This window comes from Pyxicephalus adspersus, chromosome 9, assembly GCF_032062135.1.
Source record: "Pyxicephalus adspersus chromosome 9, UCB_Pads_2.0, whole genome shotgun sequence".
In the NCBI taxonomy this organism is placed as follows: domain Eukaryota; kingdom Metazoa; phylum Chordata; class Amphibia; order Anura; family Pyxicephalidae; genus Pyxicephalus; species Pyxicephalus adspersus.
In genome coordinates, this window is record NC_092866.1 from 35,746,330 (window position 1) to 35,766,268 (window position 19,939).

Sequence of the window (19,939 nt, forward strand, 5' to 3'; positions counted from 1 at the left end):
TTACGTACAACAGAAGTAATTTTGCAGTTGAAAGGTCCTGCCTGCATAAAGGTTAGGGGGTTTACGTGTTTAAACTATTTGGATGACCATGACTGACTACCTCCTCTGCTTCCTATCCAATTATCCTCTGTTATAGCCTCCACCTGGTTAAATCACAGACCAAAAGCATTTTCGACCCTTCCTTTTCAGCAGGCTATGTCTATACCTGCGTGATACAGAAAAAAAAAAAAAAAACAATAAAGGCTTTCCATTGTTAGTGTGATGCAGGGGAAGGACTAGACATAACTAAAAGCAGCCCGGATATAGGATTCAATAATTGTATTTGTAATGATGATTGCTGCATGTTAATTAAAAAACTTTCCGTTTTTTCTTTAGATCAAAGATCTTACTGAATCTTGTCTTTACCTAGGAAACAAATAGGCAACACATTTGTGTGTCTTTAATATGAAACATTGTATATGTGACAGGTACACTTTAGCTTTCACTGTCCTAAAAACAGGTAACTTCACAAATTAAAGAGATGTACTGAAGGAATATGTAGGCTGCAACTGATACAAATCTTTTTCATCATCATTCATATTTAGGTTTAATGTAGAAACACAAGCAAATATAAATTTATTAAACAAAAACAAAATAAAAAAACAGATACAGCGTATACCATAGGAATTGAGAGGGTAAGTAACAGGGGCTGCAATGGCCCAGAACTTAACTTTCCAAAAGTTAAGTCCAGAACTTAACTTTAATGAAATGCTGAGGCAAGACCTTAAAAGAGCTGTGCATGAATGAATGCTCGCACACCTCAATGAGCAAAACCTTAGAAATAAAGGAGTTCTTTTTATCATGAATGTAAAACTACAATCTGCCTATCAGAAGCCACACACAAATCAGGATTCAGGGACAGAAAAGTCCCAGGAATTGCTTAAAAGAAACAGGTTTAAGATTTTGTATTTTTTTTTCCTAAATGCTTGTGCGGTAAATGTATATTCTTCGTGTCTTGTTTGTGTCGAATTTGTATATGCAGTTTCCGCTTTCCTAGAGACATTGTCAACATATATCATGTTTGTTGCATCCAGAATTAACTGGTTACACCGTTTCCACCAAGAGTCTTTTTGGAGACTGAGTCGGAGGTTGGTTCTGTGTAAGGGGGACTTCCTCTTTTGTGATCATCTTGGATATATTTTTACCTTTAGATCTGTAAAAAGGTAAAGAGATTACATATATGGATATTGTCTTTCTGTTTTGGGAGAACATGTCAATTTCAATTTTGACTGAAATCTCAAAGTTCACAAAAAAATCCCAAAAAATTTTAACAATAGAAAAATAAATACCACTCCAGTGGGCAGCAAGTCTATACTTCACTGTCTTGCACAAACCTTTTTTTTTTTAAACAGTCACTTTATTATCTAGTGATTTTTACTTTAATAAATATTTGGGGATTGTTTTTGCCATTATAAATATTTGGTTGTTTTTTATTTGATTTGTTGTTTTTTAGGTTTTATTACCTATTTACATCCCTTGGGCTTTCTTTAGCTCTATCCAAGCCACTTTAAAGTAATTTTGAATGAGCTGGCAAACTAGCAGGAATAAAACGCACCAACAGACAGGGATATCAGACTTTACTATACTGGATTTCCTCTTACCCAAATCCTTGTTTGGTGCTGACATGCTCCCATTAGGATCTGGGCTGCTGAGGAACAAGCTTTAATCCCCATTGCTATTAAGCTATTAAGGTGCTGTCTTTGTGTGACACAACCACTTATCTCACCTAACCACTGGGGTTTCCTTTTCGGTTGTTCAGTCTATTTTTGTGGCTGGATCTATCTGTACTCGACCACCCCCCTTATCCCAATATTGGGTGATCCTTCTTTCCTGCTGGCTCTCAAGATAGGGTATTTCAATTTATATCCTAGATTGGCAAATGTACAGATTTTTACTTTTTCTGCTGTGACCATTGGCCTATTATCTCTGGTTTTTGAGGATTCTGATTTGTCCTCTTTGAGATTCTGGAAATGTAGGCAACTCTGGTGGTGTGGTACCTCTTCAGGAGAACTGCTCCACATTTTTTTTTATTCTCTTATTATCAGACTTATATGAATCTGTTTTTCATCCAAGTTCTTTGGAAGCAGCCTGTCACTCAAACTCTGCTACACTGGTTCAGGAAAGTCAGCAAAATTAGACATATGGAAGACCTAACCAGTTTGGGTACAAATAAAAAAAATGCAGTGCATGGTTTTACTGGACAGAGTTTCTCCTCTCTTCCAACTACAGTTGTTTATATACCTTGGAAAATCTAACACCCCCACCTTTTTTACAGACATTAGTCTTTGCTCCACCGTTCCCACCACTGCTCCCCAATTCTTTTTTTTTAATTTTTCTTCATCCATTTTTCAAATCTATCTGTCCACCCCTGAATTGTCTTCCTAAATCCTGGATAAGGTTTCATGTTGCCTGTCGGCCATATCATCATGGATGTCTGACAGATTTATGAAACTCATCCTGGATAAAACAGAACTTATCATCTCCCCCACCCCAAATCCAAATATCCCCTTGACATATTCCTAACTGTTAACAACGCTGGTATTCGTCGCTCCCCTCAGGCATGGTGTCTTGGTGTCTTTGATTCTGCCCTCTCATTTACCCCTCATATTCAGGTCCTGTCAATTTCACCTACGCAACATCTCCAAAATCTGCCCCTACCTGTCTCCAAAGACCACCAATCCCCTTGTATACGCTTTTATCATCTCTCGTCTTGACTACTGTAACATCCTCCTCTCTGGTATTCCACTAACCTGACTCCCTCCTCTATATTATGAATGCTGCAGCCAGACTCATCCATCCTTCCCACCACTCTTCTTTTGCTGCCTTCCTTTGTAGTTCTCTTCATTGACTTCCATTTCACTTTAGAATCAAATGCAAGCTCCCGTACTTTACCTTCAAATCCCTCCACAGTTCTTATCCCACTTACTTCTCTGACCTGGTAAAAAATACTCCCCTAGCTGTTCCAATGACCTACTACTGACTTCCTCAATCATAACCTCATCTCACGCACAGCTCCAAGACTTTTCTAGAGCTGCTCCTACTCCCTGGAATGGTCTTCCTCATCCTACTTTCTGCTCATTTAAAAGAGCACTCAAAACCCATTTTTTCAAACTTCCCTACTCATCTTCTTCTGTCTTTTGAAACCGTCACTACTTTCCACTTCTACATATCTCCCCTCCTATTGTGTGTTACTTCCCTCACCTCCTAGATTGTAAACTCTTTGGAGCAGGTTCCTCTCCTTCTGTGTCACTGTCTGTATTCATCTGTCCTTTGCAAACCCCTTTTAATGAAGAATGCTGCGTAATATGTTGGGACTATATAAAGCCTGTTATTTAATATTATTATTGTTATTTTTATTAATAGTATTATTAATAATACCACCTAAGGAAATCTGAAGATTGGCAGGTGTCAAGATCCAAAAAGTAGGAATAATTAATAGTCACTTTACCTGGCTTCAACTTCTTCTATTGTATCTGGCAACTGTAGATTACACGTTTCACTCAAAAACACAGCTACAATCCCAGATAATACTGCTGCCACTCCATATGTTGCTGGTGGAAATTTATGAGAAATCTCTGATAACATCAACACCAGTGGAGCGACCATTGATCCCATGCGAGCTGTCATAGCTACAACTCCCATTCCACTCTGTCTGAAAGAGAAAAGATAAACAGAGTTGAGTTAAAACAGATAATTTCTGCCTGTACTTGCTGATGATATAAGTTTACCAGGGTGGTTTATAGTGCAGGCTTCTGTGCAAAGTCAGCAATATTAGATTTCCTTGTAGAGTTCCTTTGGAGTCCTAAAGCCTGTGTAGCTCTTTTATGCAAATAGGGTTTTTATTACCAGAGGTTGTTTTATGGATAACCCTGGTGCCTTTCATGCCTTGGACAAGAATTGACTAATACTAGGGCAAATAAATAGGAATTGGCCAATTATGACTTCAGGTAATTTAGTAACTTTTGCATATTAGAATTCCCCAAGCTTTGGTGATCCTGGGGAGTTCTACAAGGTATTTACAATTTCACATACTCAAACATGCAAGTCCATGTCTTTTGAAGTAGATTCCAGTGTGCACAGCAGACAGTCTTGAAGCATCTAGTATACTATTTTTACAGTTGCAAAATACAAAACAGTAATTAAACTTTTCCATTCTCCAGGAAGGATTCTATATTTTTTGAATGGAGACTTGTATATATAATGATCACCTAATGTCAACAAAAATCTGAAATTTGCCAGGCTATGAGAATTCAGGCATTTCCATATACTTATTGTGGACCATGGCTTGTTGTCTTGCTGTATGGTAAAAATAAATATTTTTATTATGAGCTCTTCATTATGACTTGTAACCTAATCTCCAATCCAAAACTCAGTTTTACTGCTGCAATGGTACAAGAGAATTCTACCATGTTATCAAAAAAAAACAACAAGTTACAAGAAACTCCTCCACACGAATCTGCTACCTAACCTGAGATGCTCATATACAGTATCAGTAGTATGGCCTCACTATTGCCAAGCAAACCAAACAACTATTTTTCTGCGTGCAACCAGACTGCCACCTGTCTAAATTATATTAATGCTCAATCAGTTGTTTAAGCTAATACGTTTCTAAAGAATGTGCCAGAAAAAAGGTCAGGTTTGTTTGTTTCACTCCTTAATGACAATCAGTCAACACAAAAACTCCCCATTATGTATATATTGTATTAGAAAATAAAATTATTAAATTGGAAAAAAAATAATAGCACCCACTAAGACAGCGGACCTGTATTGTAGAGGACTATAATGCATTTAGGCTGCTTTAGGGAATGCACATTAATGTCCTTTCATGTGTTAAGACACCATACATATGTACATTTGTCAATAAATTGTAATCTGGAGACAGACACTTCAAATGATAAAAACATAAAAGGATCACAATAAATGTTAGAACACTAAGGAGAAGCCTAGCTCCTTATATATATATATATATATATATATATATATACCGGTATATATATTATTTATTCTGTATAGGTAGGTGGTCCTGGTAAACCAGTGAATGTGTTGTCAAAATACCTGATAACAGTTGGGAAGAGCTCAATAGAATACAAGTAGGCACAGCAAAAAGATGAGGCCAGACAGCCTTTGGCAAACACAGCCAACACTATTCGAACAATTCGCAGATCTGGAAAATACCAAAGAGAAAAGAGAAAGTTTTTTGTGAATAACTGAGGCTGTAACTAAGGTGAGCGATTTCACACAATACAATTTTACTAAAAAACAAAAAAAAACTATCTACTGAGCTGCATTATCTTAGGATAGGTATAAATGGGGATCACTTTCCATCTATTAATACCTGAAAAGGAAGTTTGGGTCCAAAACTCAGAATATGAAGACTTTGAGCATTATTTGAATGACAAGAGCAGTGTGAGACTATTTTAGGAAAAGGTCTCCTGAATGAATGTCAAAAGAATGGCAAATATAATTATTAGAGGTCAGTTGTGCCATTGTAAAATAACAAAGTCATTATAAATGATATGAATTAAAAAAAAGAAGTATATATGCTCAGTACATATCACCAATACATAAGCATTTCCTCATATTTAAAAAAAAAACATCAACTAATGAAAATGACCTGTTGATCCTGCTATGTGATCTTGTAGTGACATAACAACTCTGCCTTTGCTGCTTTAGTAGAGTTTACATGCAATTTGTTTATCGGTTGACAGTTTTTTTTACATCCCATTGCCCATCTCTACAGATCACATATTTTGGATGAAAAATCAGTGCAGTTCATCACTGCTCTGAATCTTCTGACTTTTTCAAAGTCAAAATTTGCAGAAAAGTTCTACCACATGAAAATGCCCTGCTAATAGATCACATATAAACTTGTCATACTTGCCGGATTAGGGTATTGCTGGATTGAACAAATGCTACAAGATATATGTTATTTATCAATATTTAGCTATCTCCCCGAATGCTACTTTTTTATAGCAGTGCTCAAAATCATTTTAATAATTTTAGATACTTCCATCTCTACTCTGCATTGATGAACTGACCTTGAGGTAGAAAAGCATTACAAAGCAAAGCAACTCCAGCAAGAATCAGGGACCCTGACTGTGTCACTCTGCGCCCCATACAGCTCATCAGAATGGCTCCTCCAAGTTTAGCTGGTAGATCAATGCTTCCAAAGACAAACTGCAGCAGAAAAATGCTGATTCCGAAATTCTGCAGGTCCATACCAAGGCCATAAAAAACGAAACTAGTAGAGAACCTGTAAAACAAAATCATAAACTTCTGTTTATTTACTGCAGCCACTGTATCATGCTTTAGCCAAGGCTAATTAGGGATCATGTTGATAGCAACCATAAGAAAAACATGGAAGACTCAGGAGAAAAAAATATATGCATATGAAAACGTTTTTATTTTACATTTTTTAGCAAAATTTTATAGAAATAAAATATATCCATCAATCATTTGTTGAAATAACATATCACCAGCATTTATTTTTAATGAAATAAGCCAACTCACAGATTTGCATTACATGAAGAAACAGTAAAACACAATTTTTGTATAGCTTTGAAAATCAGGAAGAAACAGGAGTGATAAACATATTTAATATTGAATATATTTATTATTGAATATATTTAATGATTATAAATCCAAGTTCTGCATTCATCATTGAAGTGCTATATTGATCCTACAATACAAGTCCCATTTATAATGGTATGGGTCGATAGGTTTAGAAAAGTCAATTTGTAAATGCATAGAGAATTGGCTTAAAGATCGCATCCAGAGAGTTGTAATTAATGATTCATATTCTGAATGGTCTAAGGTTATTAGTGGTATACCCCAGGGTTCAGTGTTGGGACCTTTACTGTTTAACATCTTTAAAAATGATATAGAGTTTGGGATTAAAGGTACCATTTCTGTGTTTGCAGATGGCACCAAACTATGTAATGGAATTAGGTCCATACAGGATGTCTATAATCTACAAGCAGACCTGGATGTACTGTTTGATTGGGCAGCCAAGTGGCAAATGACATTTAATATAGATAAATGTAAAATTATGCACTTGGGAGCTTACAACATGCATGCTTCATACTGTCTAGGGGGAATACATGTGGGGGAGTCAGAAATGGAAAAGGATCTGGGGGTTCTGGTAGATCATAGACTTAATAACAGCATGCAATGCCAAGCTGCAATATCCAAAGCTAGTAAAGTACTTTCTTGTACTAAAAGAGGAATAGACTGCAGAAATGGAGACATTACCCTGCCCCTGTACAAAGCATTGGTCAGACCACATCTGGAATATACAGTACAGTTTTGGGCACCAGTTCACAAAAAGGACATTGTTGAATTGGAGAGAGTGCAGAGAAGGGCAACTAAATTAATAAAAGGAATGGAGGAGCTCAGCTATGAGGACAGATTAGCTGAACTGAATCTATTCTCCCTTGAGAATTGACGTTTAAGGGGGGATATAATCACCCTGTAAAAATATATATAACCGGTCCATATAGAGAACTCTCTTCCCCATTATTCACTTTGAGATCATTAATACGAACAAGAGGGCACTCTTTGCGTCTAGAGGAAAATAAGTTTAAGCTCCTGAAAAGGAAGGGATTCTTCACTGTAAGGTCCGTGAAAATGTGGAATCAGCTCCCTCAGTGTAATGCGCCTGGGCACACAAACCACAGCTAACTCCAAGAATCCTTTTGTCAAGTTTTATTGGTAGTCATAAAACAAGGTAAGGGTTAATCACAGATGATCAGTCCGATAAGCATGGTACAGGAGGGTAAGGCAAAGACAGGTCAGGAACAATCCGAGGTCAGGGCAGGCAGCAGGCAAGAGTGGTCACAAACAATCCAAGGTCAGGGCAGGCAGAGTTCAGGCAGAATCAGGTATCAAACCAGGTCGCTATTGATAATGACACAACAGGTTAATATGAGCCAACACAGAGAACGCACCCAAGCACACTGTACTCACAGAGACTTATAGTGGGCAATGGTGTTCAGGACAGGTTCTCCTTAAATGGCCCAATGACCATGCGCCATTTGATTGGGGGTAACTGAATCCCCTGCAGCCGATTGGCTGCTGGGAATTCAAACTATCTCCCGCCCCGTGGTGAGGCAGCCGAGTGCCACGCCCCCAGGGGGTATAAGAGGAACTCGTGGTAGCACGTGCACCTCTTCCCACAGTACCCCTGGGACGTGCCCTACTTTGCACATCCATAGGAGTGCTGAGAACAGGACTTTCTCTAATAATGTCCATATGGATGCTGGGGATGCCGCCTGGCCGAACAGTAGTTCGGCTAGAACGGATTCCTCGGCCTGCAGGGAGAGACATGCTGCGAGCAGGGCAGAAGCTTTGTCCATGCTGCCTGCTGCTGCAGCGTCTCCCTCTGCGGCTGTGATCTGCAGGGATGCCGCTGGCTCGCTGGACAGGTAAGTTCCTTACACTCAGGAAGTAGTTTCAGCAACTACTATAGATTGCTTTAGGAAAAAGCTGGATGTTTTTCTAGAAGCACAGAATATAACTGGGTATTAGGGCTTTAAAGTAAAAATAACAGTGACTGTTGATCCAGGGAACATCTGATTGCCTCATGGAATCAGGAAGGATTTTTTTTCCCCTGTTGAAGCAAATTGTACCGGGGTTTTTTTGCCTTCCTCTGAATCAACTATGTCTCTAAGGTTTTATATCTGGGATATGTTTATTTCGGTAGTGGTTGAACTTGGTGGACTTATGTCTTTTTTCAACCTAACCTACTATGTTACTATGTTGCTATGAGATCAGATAACAAGTTAACACAAACACTACTGACCTCTATCATCACTACTAAGCAGTAGTACAACCAGTAACCTGTCAAATAGTGATGACTATGCCAACTGATTGACATTTTATGAATGTGATGAACACAATAGGCCTGATTTATAAAAAGCTCTCCATGGCTGGAGAGGATACATAAACAACAACATTATTGTGGTATACTAGTGGTACCACTCAGAGAGAGAAAAGTAGGGTTTTTTTGGCTTATTTATGTAGTGTTCCAAAATCTTTACATACAACTTTTTCATAACAAAATGGTAAATTTAAAATACAAACTTTTTATTAGATCACATGTATGACCCTTATCCCAGCTGCATTATATTCATGCAGTGGGTAGGGGTCTTGTTCTAGTAATCTATACAATACCGTCTATGATTGCTATATATTACATACAGTATGTTGTTATTTCATATCCCATAAACCCGATGCGTTTCGCCCTACTGGGCTTCTTCAGGGGATAAAGTACAAGGTAATCATCTGTGTGAAATGTGTGAAACCATCAAAAAGATGTCACTCTTCTGTCTCTTTTGTAAATAACCTTCTTTTTCTTTTCTAACAAGAGTTTTAAAGATATCAGATATGAGCACATAATTTATACATGTGTAACATTCATTTCATTATTTGGTGTCAATTGATTGTTAACATTCATGCCATCTTTATTCAAACCTATTCAAGAACTGTAGCTAGAGGCCAATTAGTGCTTACATTGCATTGCCAAGTATTTTCTTGTTCCAGATTGCATGTTAAGCAATACCTCTTTGTTTCCATATAAAAAAAATATATTTAATTCAAAGGAATTACTTCCTGTTTTTTTAAAAAAATTTCAAATTTAGCCTCTGACTTGGTTTGGGTTTTTCATTTCGGCCCTCTGTGTATTTAAGTTTGACACCCCTGCTTTAGAACACATTTCAAAAAATACCAGAGGTGGGGACTTTGATAGGAAATTATTACAGTTAGAAACCAAGTGGATTTCAATGCTTAAAGCCAACATCCACCCAGGCCTAAACAATACAATAAGTTTTAAATAATTCCTGTAATCCCCCCCCCCCCCTTTTTGTTGACAACAGTACATTCCACCAAATAGAGTAAGTGAAAATCTGAGAATCGCTGTCTTGATTACAAGTTGTCAGACCAACAAATTATTCATATATAATCCTTATGTATGCTCCTATGGTATTTGTGACAAAGAAGTAACAAACACCAAGTAAGTTTTCTGTTATAATTATCTTACACTTATTTGTGTTTTATTTTATACCTAAATATGGAACATATATGGAACACTAAAAGTCGCGTAAAAGTACATGATCTGTTAATATAATTTATGTTATGGTTTAAATAATTTAATGTATAATTATGTCAATAACATTTAAGCATAATTGGGTTTTATCCCATTGTAAGTTGGAAAAAGACATATAATGTACATATGTATAATATATAATGACACTTTTCAAAAGCTAATGTTATACTATTTCTATTAATATAACCTTTAAGGTTCCCCAATTCCCTGAAGAAGACCAGTAGGGCGAAACGCATCGGATTTATGGGATATGAAATAACATACTGTATGTAATATATAGCAATTATAGAAGGTATTGTATAGCTTTATAGAACAAGACCCCTCCCCACTGCATGAAAATAATGCAGCTGGCATAAGGGTCATACATGTGATCTAAAAAAAAGTTTGTATCCTAAATTTACTATTCTGTTATGAAAAAAATGTTTGTATAGATTTTGGAACACTACATAATTAAGCCAAAAAAACCCTCCTTTTCTCTCTCCGATTGGTACCACTAGTATACCACAATAATGTTGTTGTTTATGTAAATATGACTGGGGGGTTGTAAAATTAAAAAGTAATCACCAATCACACCTTAAATATTCAAACCAATTGTACACTGGAGAGGATTCACTTGCATCAGTGAAGCTGGGTGATCCAGCAAACCTGGAAAGCACCTGGTCCAGGATTGAAAACATTTGCTTACAAATAGCAAATGTATTTTAGGGAATCCATTCCAGGTTTGCTGGATCACCCAGATTCACTGATGAAAGTGTATCCTCTCCAGCCTTGGAGAGCTTTATTAAATCAGGCCCAATGAGTCTGATTTAATAAAGCTCCCCAAGACTGGAGATTATAGACTATGATGGGAAAATCATGGTAATCCAGCAAACCTGGAATAGATCTGTCCCATAGTTGCCAATTACAAATTTGCCAACTAATAGCAAATGATTTTTAGTAAATCCATTCTAGGTTTGTTGGATCAACCAGGTTCACCCATGATAGTGGAAGACTAAAAACAGGAACAAATACATTTTCTTTTAGTAAGGTTATCTTCATATGCTGCATTTTCATAAACATCCAGCAGGTGGACCTTTTAGGCTCCTTTTTTCTTTTATTATCTTTCTTTGCTAAAATTAAGCCATCACTTAAAGTGTACCCAAAATCAGAAATTACACGTTACATAAAAGGGTATACTACCCTTTTATGAAAAGTGAAAATTTTGTTGTTTGTTTTTTTTTAAGTTCAACACCGCCCCCTAATTCTTAGAATGAATGGGATTCCTAAAATTCCTAAAATTACGTCACACATTCCGGGAGGCTCTTGGGTGCTCTTTCTGCGCATGCCCAAAAAAAGAACAGTGAGATCAGCAAGTTTTTTTTCCATCCTTCGTTCTTCTTCCTACATCACCCGACCCAGACCTGAGCTCGGGTGACGTAATAAGAAGAACCAGGAAGAAAAGGAAAAGATGGCGCCAGGCAGGAGCGCCCGCTCAGGGACGGATGCCAGGACGAAGCAGCACCCAACGGAAGACACCTCCTAATGGATCAAACTGCCCTGCGGGATTAAAGGTAAATCATATTTTTTTTTGTTTTAGACAGTTTTCAGTTTAGTTCCTCCTTAAAGCAGTGGTCCCCAACCTTTTAGAGCTTGCGTACCACTAATCTCACAGACCCGCGGATGCATGGTCTAGGTAGATATGTAGAAAGTTCCCCCCCAGAGAGACGTGATGATGCCAGGTTTTGGAATAGTATTATAAGGACTAACATGTTCATTAGCTATAGCAGACAGATAAATACATTGCTCTATGCTGTGGCAGCTCCAGGGACAAAGCCTACTGTAAGTAGTCTAAAAAATGTACTTACCAAACAAGCATGAGAAAGATTGTGATCCGGCGCATTCCAGGAGTGTGGAAAAGATCTAGTAGGGAATGAGATTGCTTTGTGGTAGATAACTCAGACTCCATGTGAACAAATAAAGTCTGTAAAATAAGGTTATAGGACGTCATTAGAATGCGCTCACATATTATTCTTTACACTGCTTACGTAACATTCAGGTCCACTTATGAATAAAACATAAGGAGGTGCAGTGGAAACTGAATGTTGGAGTAGATATGTTCCATTTATTGCTTATGTGAATGTTTAAAAAGTTTTACCATAACAATGATTTTGCTTTGGATAGAGAGGGAAGGGGTAAAGCTTCTGTCAGATATTTATTGCTGTTTATGTATTTTGGATTGATATAACAGTACATCAAAGCAGTACATTTTTTAATGTCAAAGCCGTTATTTTAAATTTCCTGCCAGGTCCCACCCCCCCCAGCGCACCGCAGCTGCACGCTTACACGTCGGGGACGCAGATGCTAGGTGGACATCATCAGGGGATGCAGATGCCAGGCGGGCGGCGCTGGAAGAGGCCACATGCTCGTGGGGACCGAGTAAGCCCTTTACAATTCCACCCCGAGTGTGGCTCAGGGTTACTGCTTTGGAACTTATAATTAACCCCGAGTTACACTTAGGAATACTGCCAGGAAGGTTAAGGCTGATTTAAAAGGGAATGGCTAGCAGATAACCACTTACCCCTAACCCTTATTTATTTTCAATATATTTTATTGTTTTTTTTTTTTGTTAACAACTGCATCCATAAACATATATCGCATACAATGCAGAAAAAGTAATAACATAAAAAAAAGGAAGGCGAAGGACACCAATAACAATAAATTATAAAACCTAAAAGCTGGGTACCTAACCAGTATTTTTACTTAAACAACAGCATAAGGGTAATCAGTGACAACATTCCGAAACAACCAGGGGAACATCTACCATGTTGTCAAGACCGACATATTCAAATTCGGTACAGAGTATTGGACGCAGGGTTCCCAGACCTGCATGAATTTGGAATGATTATGGTTTAATGTACTAGACAGCTTTTCATTTATACAGATATTATCAACTCTTAGTTTTTTTTCAATTGTTTCTTCCAGCTGTTTGCTATCGCTTGCTTAGCAGCTATGAGAATATATGTACACAATTTAAATTGAACCCTTGAAAGGTTCTGCGGTTTGAAATGCAATAATGCCAGCCATGGATCTCTGGACAAATGTGTCTGAAACATTTTATCCAACAGTCAGAAGACCTTTGCCCAGAATCTAATTAAAAGTGAGCAATTCCATCAGATATGTATAACCGAACTCAGTTTGTGACAGCCCCTGAAACAGCATCGCCATCTATTTGTGGTACAATGTTTCAGGTGTGCTGGGACCATGTACCATCTATTCATGACGTTACATGCAGATTCAATGGTTACTATATTAATGGAACATAAAGTCAATTTGGGCCACATATGGTGCCAGACCTCATTTGTCTTGGAACAACGAAAATCGTTTCCCCAGTCAGCCACATATTTATGATCTCTTGGAGAGTTTAATTTATTTAATTCAGCAAAAAAGTAGAGATCAGTTTTGGCGACATAGGGTTCTGAAGACAAATAACAAATCTAGCGGAACATCTCCCGAACCTAACAGAGATTTTAACCAGTGTCTGAGTTGAATATATTGGAAATACTTCCTACCAGGGGCCTCATGTGAGACTCTGATTTGTTCCCAACTCATGATACCAGTTCAGGTAAGAAGTGAGTACACTATGGTGAAGTTATGAGATTTCCACCAGGCAAATGCTCCAGGTGATTTATTACCTGGCAGAAACAACGGGTTGTGTAGTATAGAGAGTAGAGGTAGAAATGACGACATCAGACCACTGGACTAACGCACAGAATCCCATACTGTCAATATGTGCTTAAGATGGGGGCTCATATGTGAGGAACGCAGTTTGGCGGGAAGCCACGGGAACGTCTCAACATCCAAAGGGGTGCACAACATCATTTCTAACTGAACCCACTAAGGGGCTCTGGTCCAAGCATATAAAGATGTAATGGGGGCTATATGAGAGGCCTAATAATATTTAGCAACGTTCGGGACCCCCAAACCACCTTGCCTCCTGTGTAAAAGCATAGATTGTACCATGATATTGATGGGTTTATAGTGTGTAATGTGTGGAAACACTTACATTAGACTGGTTGCAGGGTTAGCTTGTTGATCCGGTTATTCTTCTAACATGGAGTAATTTTCTCTATGTATTGAATGTGCAAAAAAGTTGTGGTGCATTAACTATAAAGTAAATAAACAGCCAACACTGTCAAATACTCAATTTTAACTGAAGGAACTAAATACTACATATTAATGATTAATTATGGAGGTGATGAGATATCTTACCTCTCAGGGACTTAAAGTTTAGGTAAGTATTCAACCCGCCCATGGGGAGGTCTTTGGGGAGTACATGCACATCAACTAGGACATCCCCATATACAGCCGTATCTACACTGCGCATGTGGAGTTTTCAACGCACGGGCGGTCAGAATAAACAATTCAGGGGAACTGAGGGCGGAAATAATTGGCAACTTCCGACCTTAGAATCACGAGTGCGGCTGCGCGCATAGCGTGCCCAGCCGTAGTACATTCTAATTCATACTCATACATCCCTATATAACACTCTGAATCCGCGAGGCCAGTCCCCTGGTGGCTGGCTGCTGATAATCTGCATATTACACTGAATCACCAATGAGAAAAGTAAGTCCTGCAAGCTCTATTTTATCACCTTACAGTTACCATATAAAAAAGTGGAAGGATTTTTGAAGGTGCACTACTTTATTTTAGATAAAAGACTCCCGTTCTCATTATTATCAGTGATCAATTAACCAAGTAAGTCCTTTATATTTTGTATACCTTCTAATAACATATACCAATTATAGGCTATAATTATACCAGTATTCTACCCTATCTAACTCTATCCCTTGATACATATCAACCACCTTTTTTGACGGCTTATTTGGGGTTAACACTGTTAAACTGTCTACTTTTTCGATGACCACTGCGTTTACCCTGGTCACCAACTACTACTGTATCATGGGATACAGAGCAATTGGTAAGTGTTATTATCCTTTAAATACCTCCTATTCAACAATAAGTTCAGGACAATAGGTCTTCCCCTACTCTAATAATTATATTTATTTGTTTATTTATATATCTTTTAAGATCCTAAACAACACATGGGATCACCAATCTAGTTTTGATGCATTTCTAACTCTCAATTTTGGTTAAGAGTGGTTATATCAGTTGATGTAAGTGGATACTCTTTAAAATAATGATGTATTTTTCCCCATCAACCCTAGATATATATATGTATCCTTTCAAATATATTAAACCTATATATGTAAATACCTTCTCATATTTATTTTTTCATATATATATATATTTTCTCATATAAAGATTCGCAACAATCTATTGGCCCATCTACCTTGGTTAAATACTTACCTAAACTTTATGTCCCTGAGAGGAAAGATATCTCATCACCTTCATAATTATTCATTAATCATTTGGAAGAATAACTGGAGGAATAGGCTAACCCTGCAACCAGTCTAATGTAAGTGTTTCCACATATTACACACTATGAACCCATCAATATCATGGTATTGGAATTGTACATTCCATATAGTGATTATACTCGATATACTAGTGACGATACTAGATTTCTTACTGCAATCGCAGCACCATTTTTATACTGGCATCTCCAGATTGTCACTATATTCAACCTCACCTTTATATCTTTGGATTCTTCTTCCAATTACAGTAAGTCCTTACAAATCCCTTATGACACTTGCAATTTAAGCTTCTTAATGGACTCTGCGAAACCAGTATATTGGGACTTCTTTTTGGGAAACCATATGTCAATCTTAAATACATATTTTTGTACAGTATATGACCATATTGCATACGTTTGCTTTATTATGATAATTTTCTGATTAATTCTTGATGATGAATACCTATCCAATTACGTTAAAACCTTTTTTAAGTCAAGCACAGAAAATATCTATGTAATGAATGACTTTTGATATTTATGAACATATGTACCTGACAGATATATCCTAGATAAATATATATCCTGACTTTAATATAAAAAAATATCATGTAAGCTTGTTTTATATTTCATTCTCCTTTCAGTTTATATCTACTTTAGTCTTTCTACCCCTTGAGGAAGCCACTTTTTGGGAATCACATGTCTAGAAAAGTTCCTTAAAGAAACTTTCTTTGTAACCATTCTTAAATCTAAACACATGAATAAACACTAAAATTCACTCAAATCCTATTGCCAACAAAAGCCTGTCTTTTTCTGTCCTTCTTCATACCTTTTTTAAATAATCTTAGGCTTGGCATACTGAATGTTCATCAAATACTTCTGTAGTGAGCAAAACCTTCTTTCTTTAACCTCCCTAGCGGTCAAATTTCCATGCAAAAAGCGGTACAATTTTTTGCATGGAAATGTATTTTTCATTGTAGGCTATAATTCTTAGGCATATCTCACTGATATTTATTAAATTTAAAACATTTAATAATAAACTTTAAATAACAAAACACAAAAATCTGTTAAAATAAAAAAAATATTTAAACATGTATTGTAAGTGTATAGTAGCATGTATAATATATATTACATGAATATTTATCTGTATTAGACTCATTACAGCTATTTTGTATTGAATCAAATACAAAATTATTTGAATTTCCTGCCGATCTGCCCGCCGGCACAGATGCATGCACCAACATCATCGGGAAACCGATGATGGAGGAAGGACATGTCCCCAGGACCTGCAGGGACCAGCAGGATGACAGGGGAAGACAATGGAGCAAAGTAAGTGTTTTTTTTTTAGTTTAAAGCTACCTTAAGTGTGACTCGGGAATACTGCTTTTTGCAGGTAAAATCCACCCCGAGTCACACTCAGGAATACCGCTGGGGGGGTTTATACTCTAGTCATTTTTACTAAGTTAACTTGGTCTATCCAAACAAAGATTGGCCTATGCAAACAAAAGTTGAAAGTTAGAAGCATAGAGTATATCGTAAGTGTCAGTCACATAAATCCCCAGGTGAATTGAAATTAGTGTATAATTGTGTCCACCAATGGTTGTGGTAAAGTTATATTAAGGGCGGTGGGTTTAGTTTTGTTAATTTGCAGACCCGAAATACATGCAAATTTATGATGAACTTGTATGTTGCGTTAAAGTGAGGAGAATGTCATCCACAAATAGATTCAGTTTTTTAAACTTGATTAATAATTTCTAAGCCATGAATATTGGAATTGGAACAAAAAAATTGAGCTAGTGGCTTTAGGGCCAAGACAAAAAGTAATGGCAAAAGAGGACATCCTTGTTTGATAGAAAGTACTGAAGAATAATATGATATATATTGAACTCTTGCCACCGGGGTAGAATTCAATGCCCTTATCCATGACATAAACTAATTCTGAAAACCCCATTTGGACAAAGCAAAAAACATATAATCCTAAGAAATTGAGTCAAATGCTTTATGTATATCTAACAACAGTAGCATGCTGGGAGTTTCACGCTGATGCGTCAAATGAATTAAATTTTCATTTATAATAATAATTTTCCCTGTACTGCCAGAGGCTTGTCTACCAGGGACAAAACCAATCTGGTCATTATGTATTAAATACATTCAAAAATGTTTTCAGTCAGTTAGCTAATATTTTTGTTAAAATTTGAATATCTATATTCAATAAAGAAATCAGACGGTAGTTATGTACCTCTAAGACATCCTTGCCCAGTTTTGGAAGCATGGTGATATGGGCTAACAGGGAAGAAGAGTGCTCAGTGGGATTTTGCTTCAGGTGGTTGAAAAAATGCACTAAATGGGGGGCCAATTGCTCCTGAAATTTTTATATTAGGAAGCAGAAAATCCATTAGGACCTGGCAATTTGTTGAATTTGAGAGATTTAATAGCTGTGAGCATATCCGTCAGTGTTATTTCTGCCTCCATTGTCTCCACCATACCCTCAGTCATAGTAGGAAGTGCTATATCTTTAAATATTTTGTCTAGTAAAGAAGACTGAAAGCCTGCTGGAGACTTGTAAAGTTTTGAAAGTACCTCTTTAAACTGATTCACTATATTAATTGGATTGGCCGAAACATACCATTGGGCAATCGCATTTGTACTGCAGATAACTTACGTAAGCTAGTTACGCCAGCATGTTGCCGGGTTTATTGGCCCTCGCATAATACTTTTGCTTAGACCACCTAAGCTGCCGTTCAACCCTGCTATCTAAGAGAATGTCCAGTTTCATTTGGACCTGTTGAACTTGTCGATGCAGCTGTTTACATCGCTTGGCCTTCCAACTATTTTCCAACTGCGCCAGCTGGAATGTTAGATCCTCTATTTGTTTATGTTTCATTTTCTTTTGTCTAGTGGCCAGTTGTAAAAATTGGCCTCTTATGGTCGCCTTGATTGGGGATGCAACAGTACACAAATTAGTGGTGAAAAAAATCAGAAATCGAGCTTTTCATTGTGCGCATCGTGTCCGGAGAGGATAGCATAGCTTTGTTCAAACGCCAAAGAAATTCAGAAGATCGTGGCACTAAAGAGGGACATTCTATCACATTTGGGGAGTAGTGAAAAGGGTGGTGGACAATATTCGAGCCGTACAAACCTGAGGCAGAAAATTAGGATGTACAAAAATATGAGCTATCCTAGTGAAGCACTGATAGGATGAGGAAAAATCTGTGAAATCGCTCATAGACGGATGCAGTTCCTGCCATACATCAATCAGATGGTGGTCAGCTAACAATTCGGCAAATTCCTTCATGAGAGTTGATACCTCTTGGATGGATTCAGTGGGAGAGGAAGACTTGTCTAGTTTGGGATTGAGAACCAAATTAGAAAACCCCATCATCAAGTATAGTCCCCCTTACATCTTTCCTCTGCTTTTGACACTGTTGATCAACCCCTTCTAATGCAAATCATGTGCTCCATTGGTATCAGTGACACTGCTCTCTCTTAGTTTGCTTCCTATCTGTCTGACTGCTCCTTTCAAGTTTCTTTCCATGGTAATTCCTTCTCTCCCCCTCTCCTCCCTGTTGGTGTTCCCCAAGGGTCAGTCCTTGGACCGGTTCTCTTTTACCTGTACACCTCCTCTCTCAGTAGTCTCATATCCTCCTCCTTAAACCCGGATAAAACAGAACTCATCATCTTCCCCCCCCCCCCACAAATTCAAAATCTCCCCCTGACATATTTTTAACTGTTAACAACACTGTTATTGGGCCCTCCCTTCAGGCACGTTGTCTTGGCGTCACCTTTGACTCTGCCCTCTCATTTACCCCCCACATTCAGAACATTTCCAGGTTCTGTCACTTTCATCTACGCAACATCTCCAATATCCGCCCCTACCTCTCCCTAGAGACCACAAAACTCCTTGTACATGCTCTAATAATCTCTCGCCTGGACTCCTGTAACCTCCTCTTATTCCACTAACCCAACTTTCTCCTCTACAATCTAATATGAATGCTGCAGCCAGACTCATCCATCCTTCCCATTGCTCCTCTTCCACTGCATCTCTTTGTAGTTCTCTACACTGGCTTCTATTTCACCTTAGAATCAAATTCAAGCTCCTGTGCTTTGCCTTCAAATCCCTCCACAGTTCTTGTCCCAATTACATTTCTGAAGTACTCCCCCTGCCTCTCTCTCTGCTCCTCCAATGACCTTCAACTGACTTACCCCCAACTGGTCCCATGGGTAAACGCTTACGCTGGAAGATTGAGAGCATGTTTGCATTTATTCAGGAGATAAGAACTTGACCCTGGGGCAAGCTAGGTGGGTCAAGTGCCTACTACTGTGCATAGCAAGTGTTAAGGTTGTGGATCGTCTCCATTGACTATTCAGCAGTGGCTTCTGAGAGTTTTTTTTTTTTCCCTTCCTAACCT

At 37.8% G+C, this 19,939-nt stretch overlaps 1 protein-coding gene across 1 annotated transcript in view; it reads right to left on the minus strand.

Moving 5' to 3' along the window:
• Positions 1–585: 585 nt before the first annotated feature.
• Positions 586–19,939, minus strand: part of LOC140337646 (solute carrier family 22 member 20-like) — a 36,424-nt gene continuing 17,070 nt past the window's right edge. Inside the window, exons 6-10 of the mRNA XM_072421404.1 lie at positions 11,986–12,101; positions 6,078–6,292; positions 5,095–5,203; positions 3,488–3,691; positions 586–1,192 (exon numbers count right to left, since the gene is read on the minus strand). Of these exons, the coding sequence (XP_072277505.1) occupies positions 1,084–1,192; positions 3,488–3,691; positions 5,095–5,203; positions 6,078–6,292; positions 11,986–12,101 (753 nt within the window). The 3' untranslated portion in view covers positions 586–1,083. The remainder of the gene's footprint in view (positions 1,193–3,487; positions 3,692–5,094; positions 5,204–6,077; positions 6,293–11,985; positions 12,102–19,939) is intronic.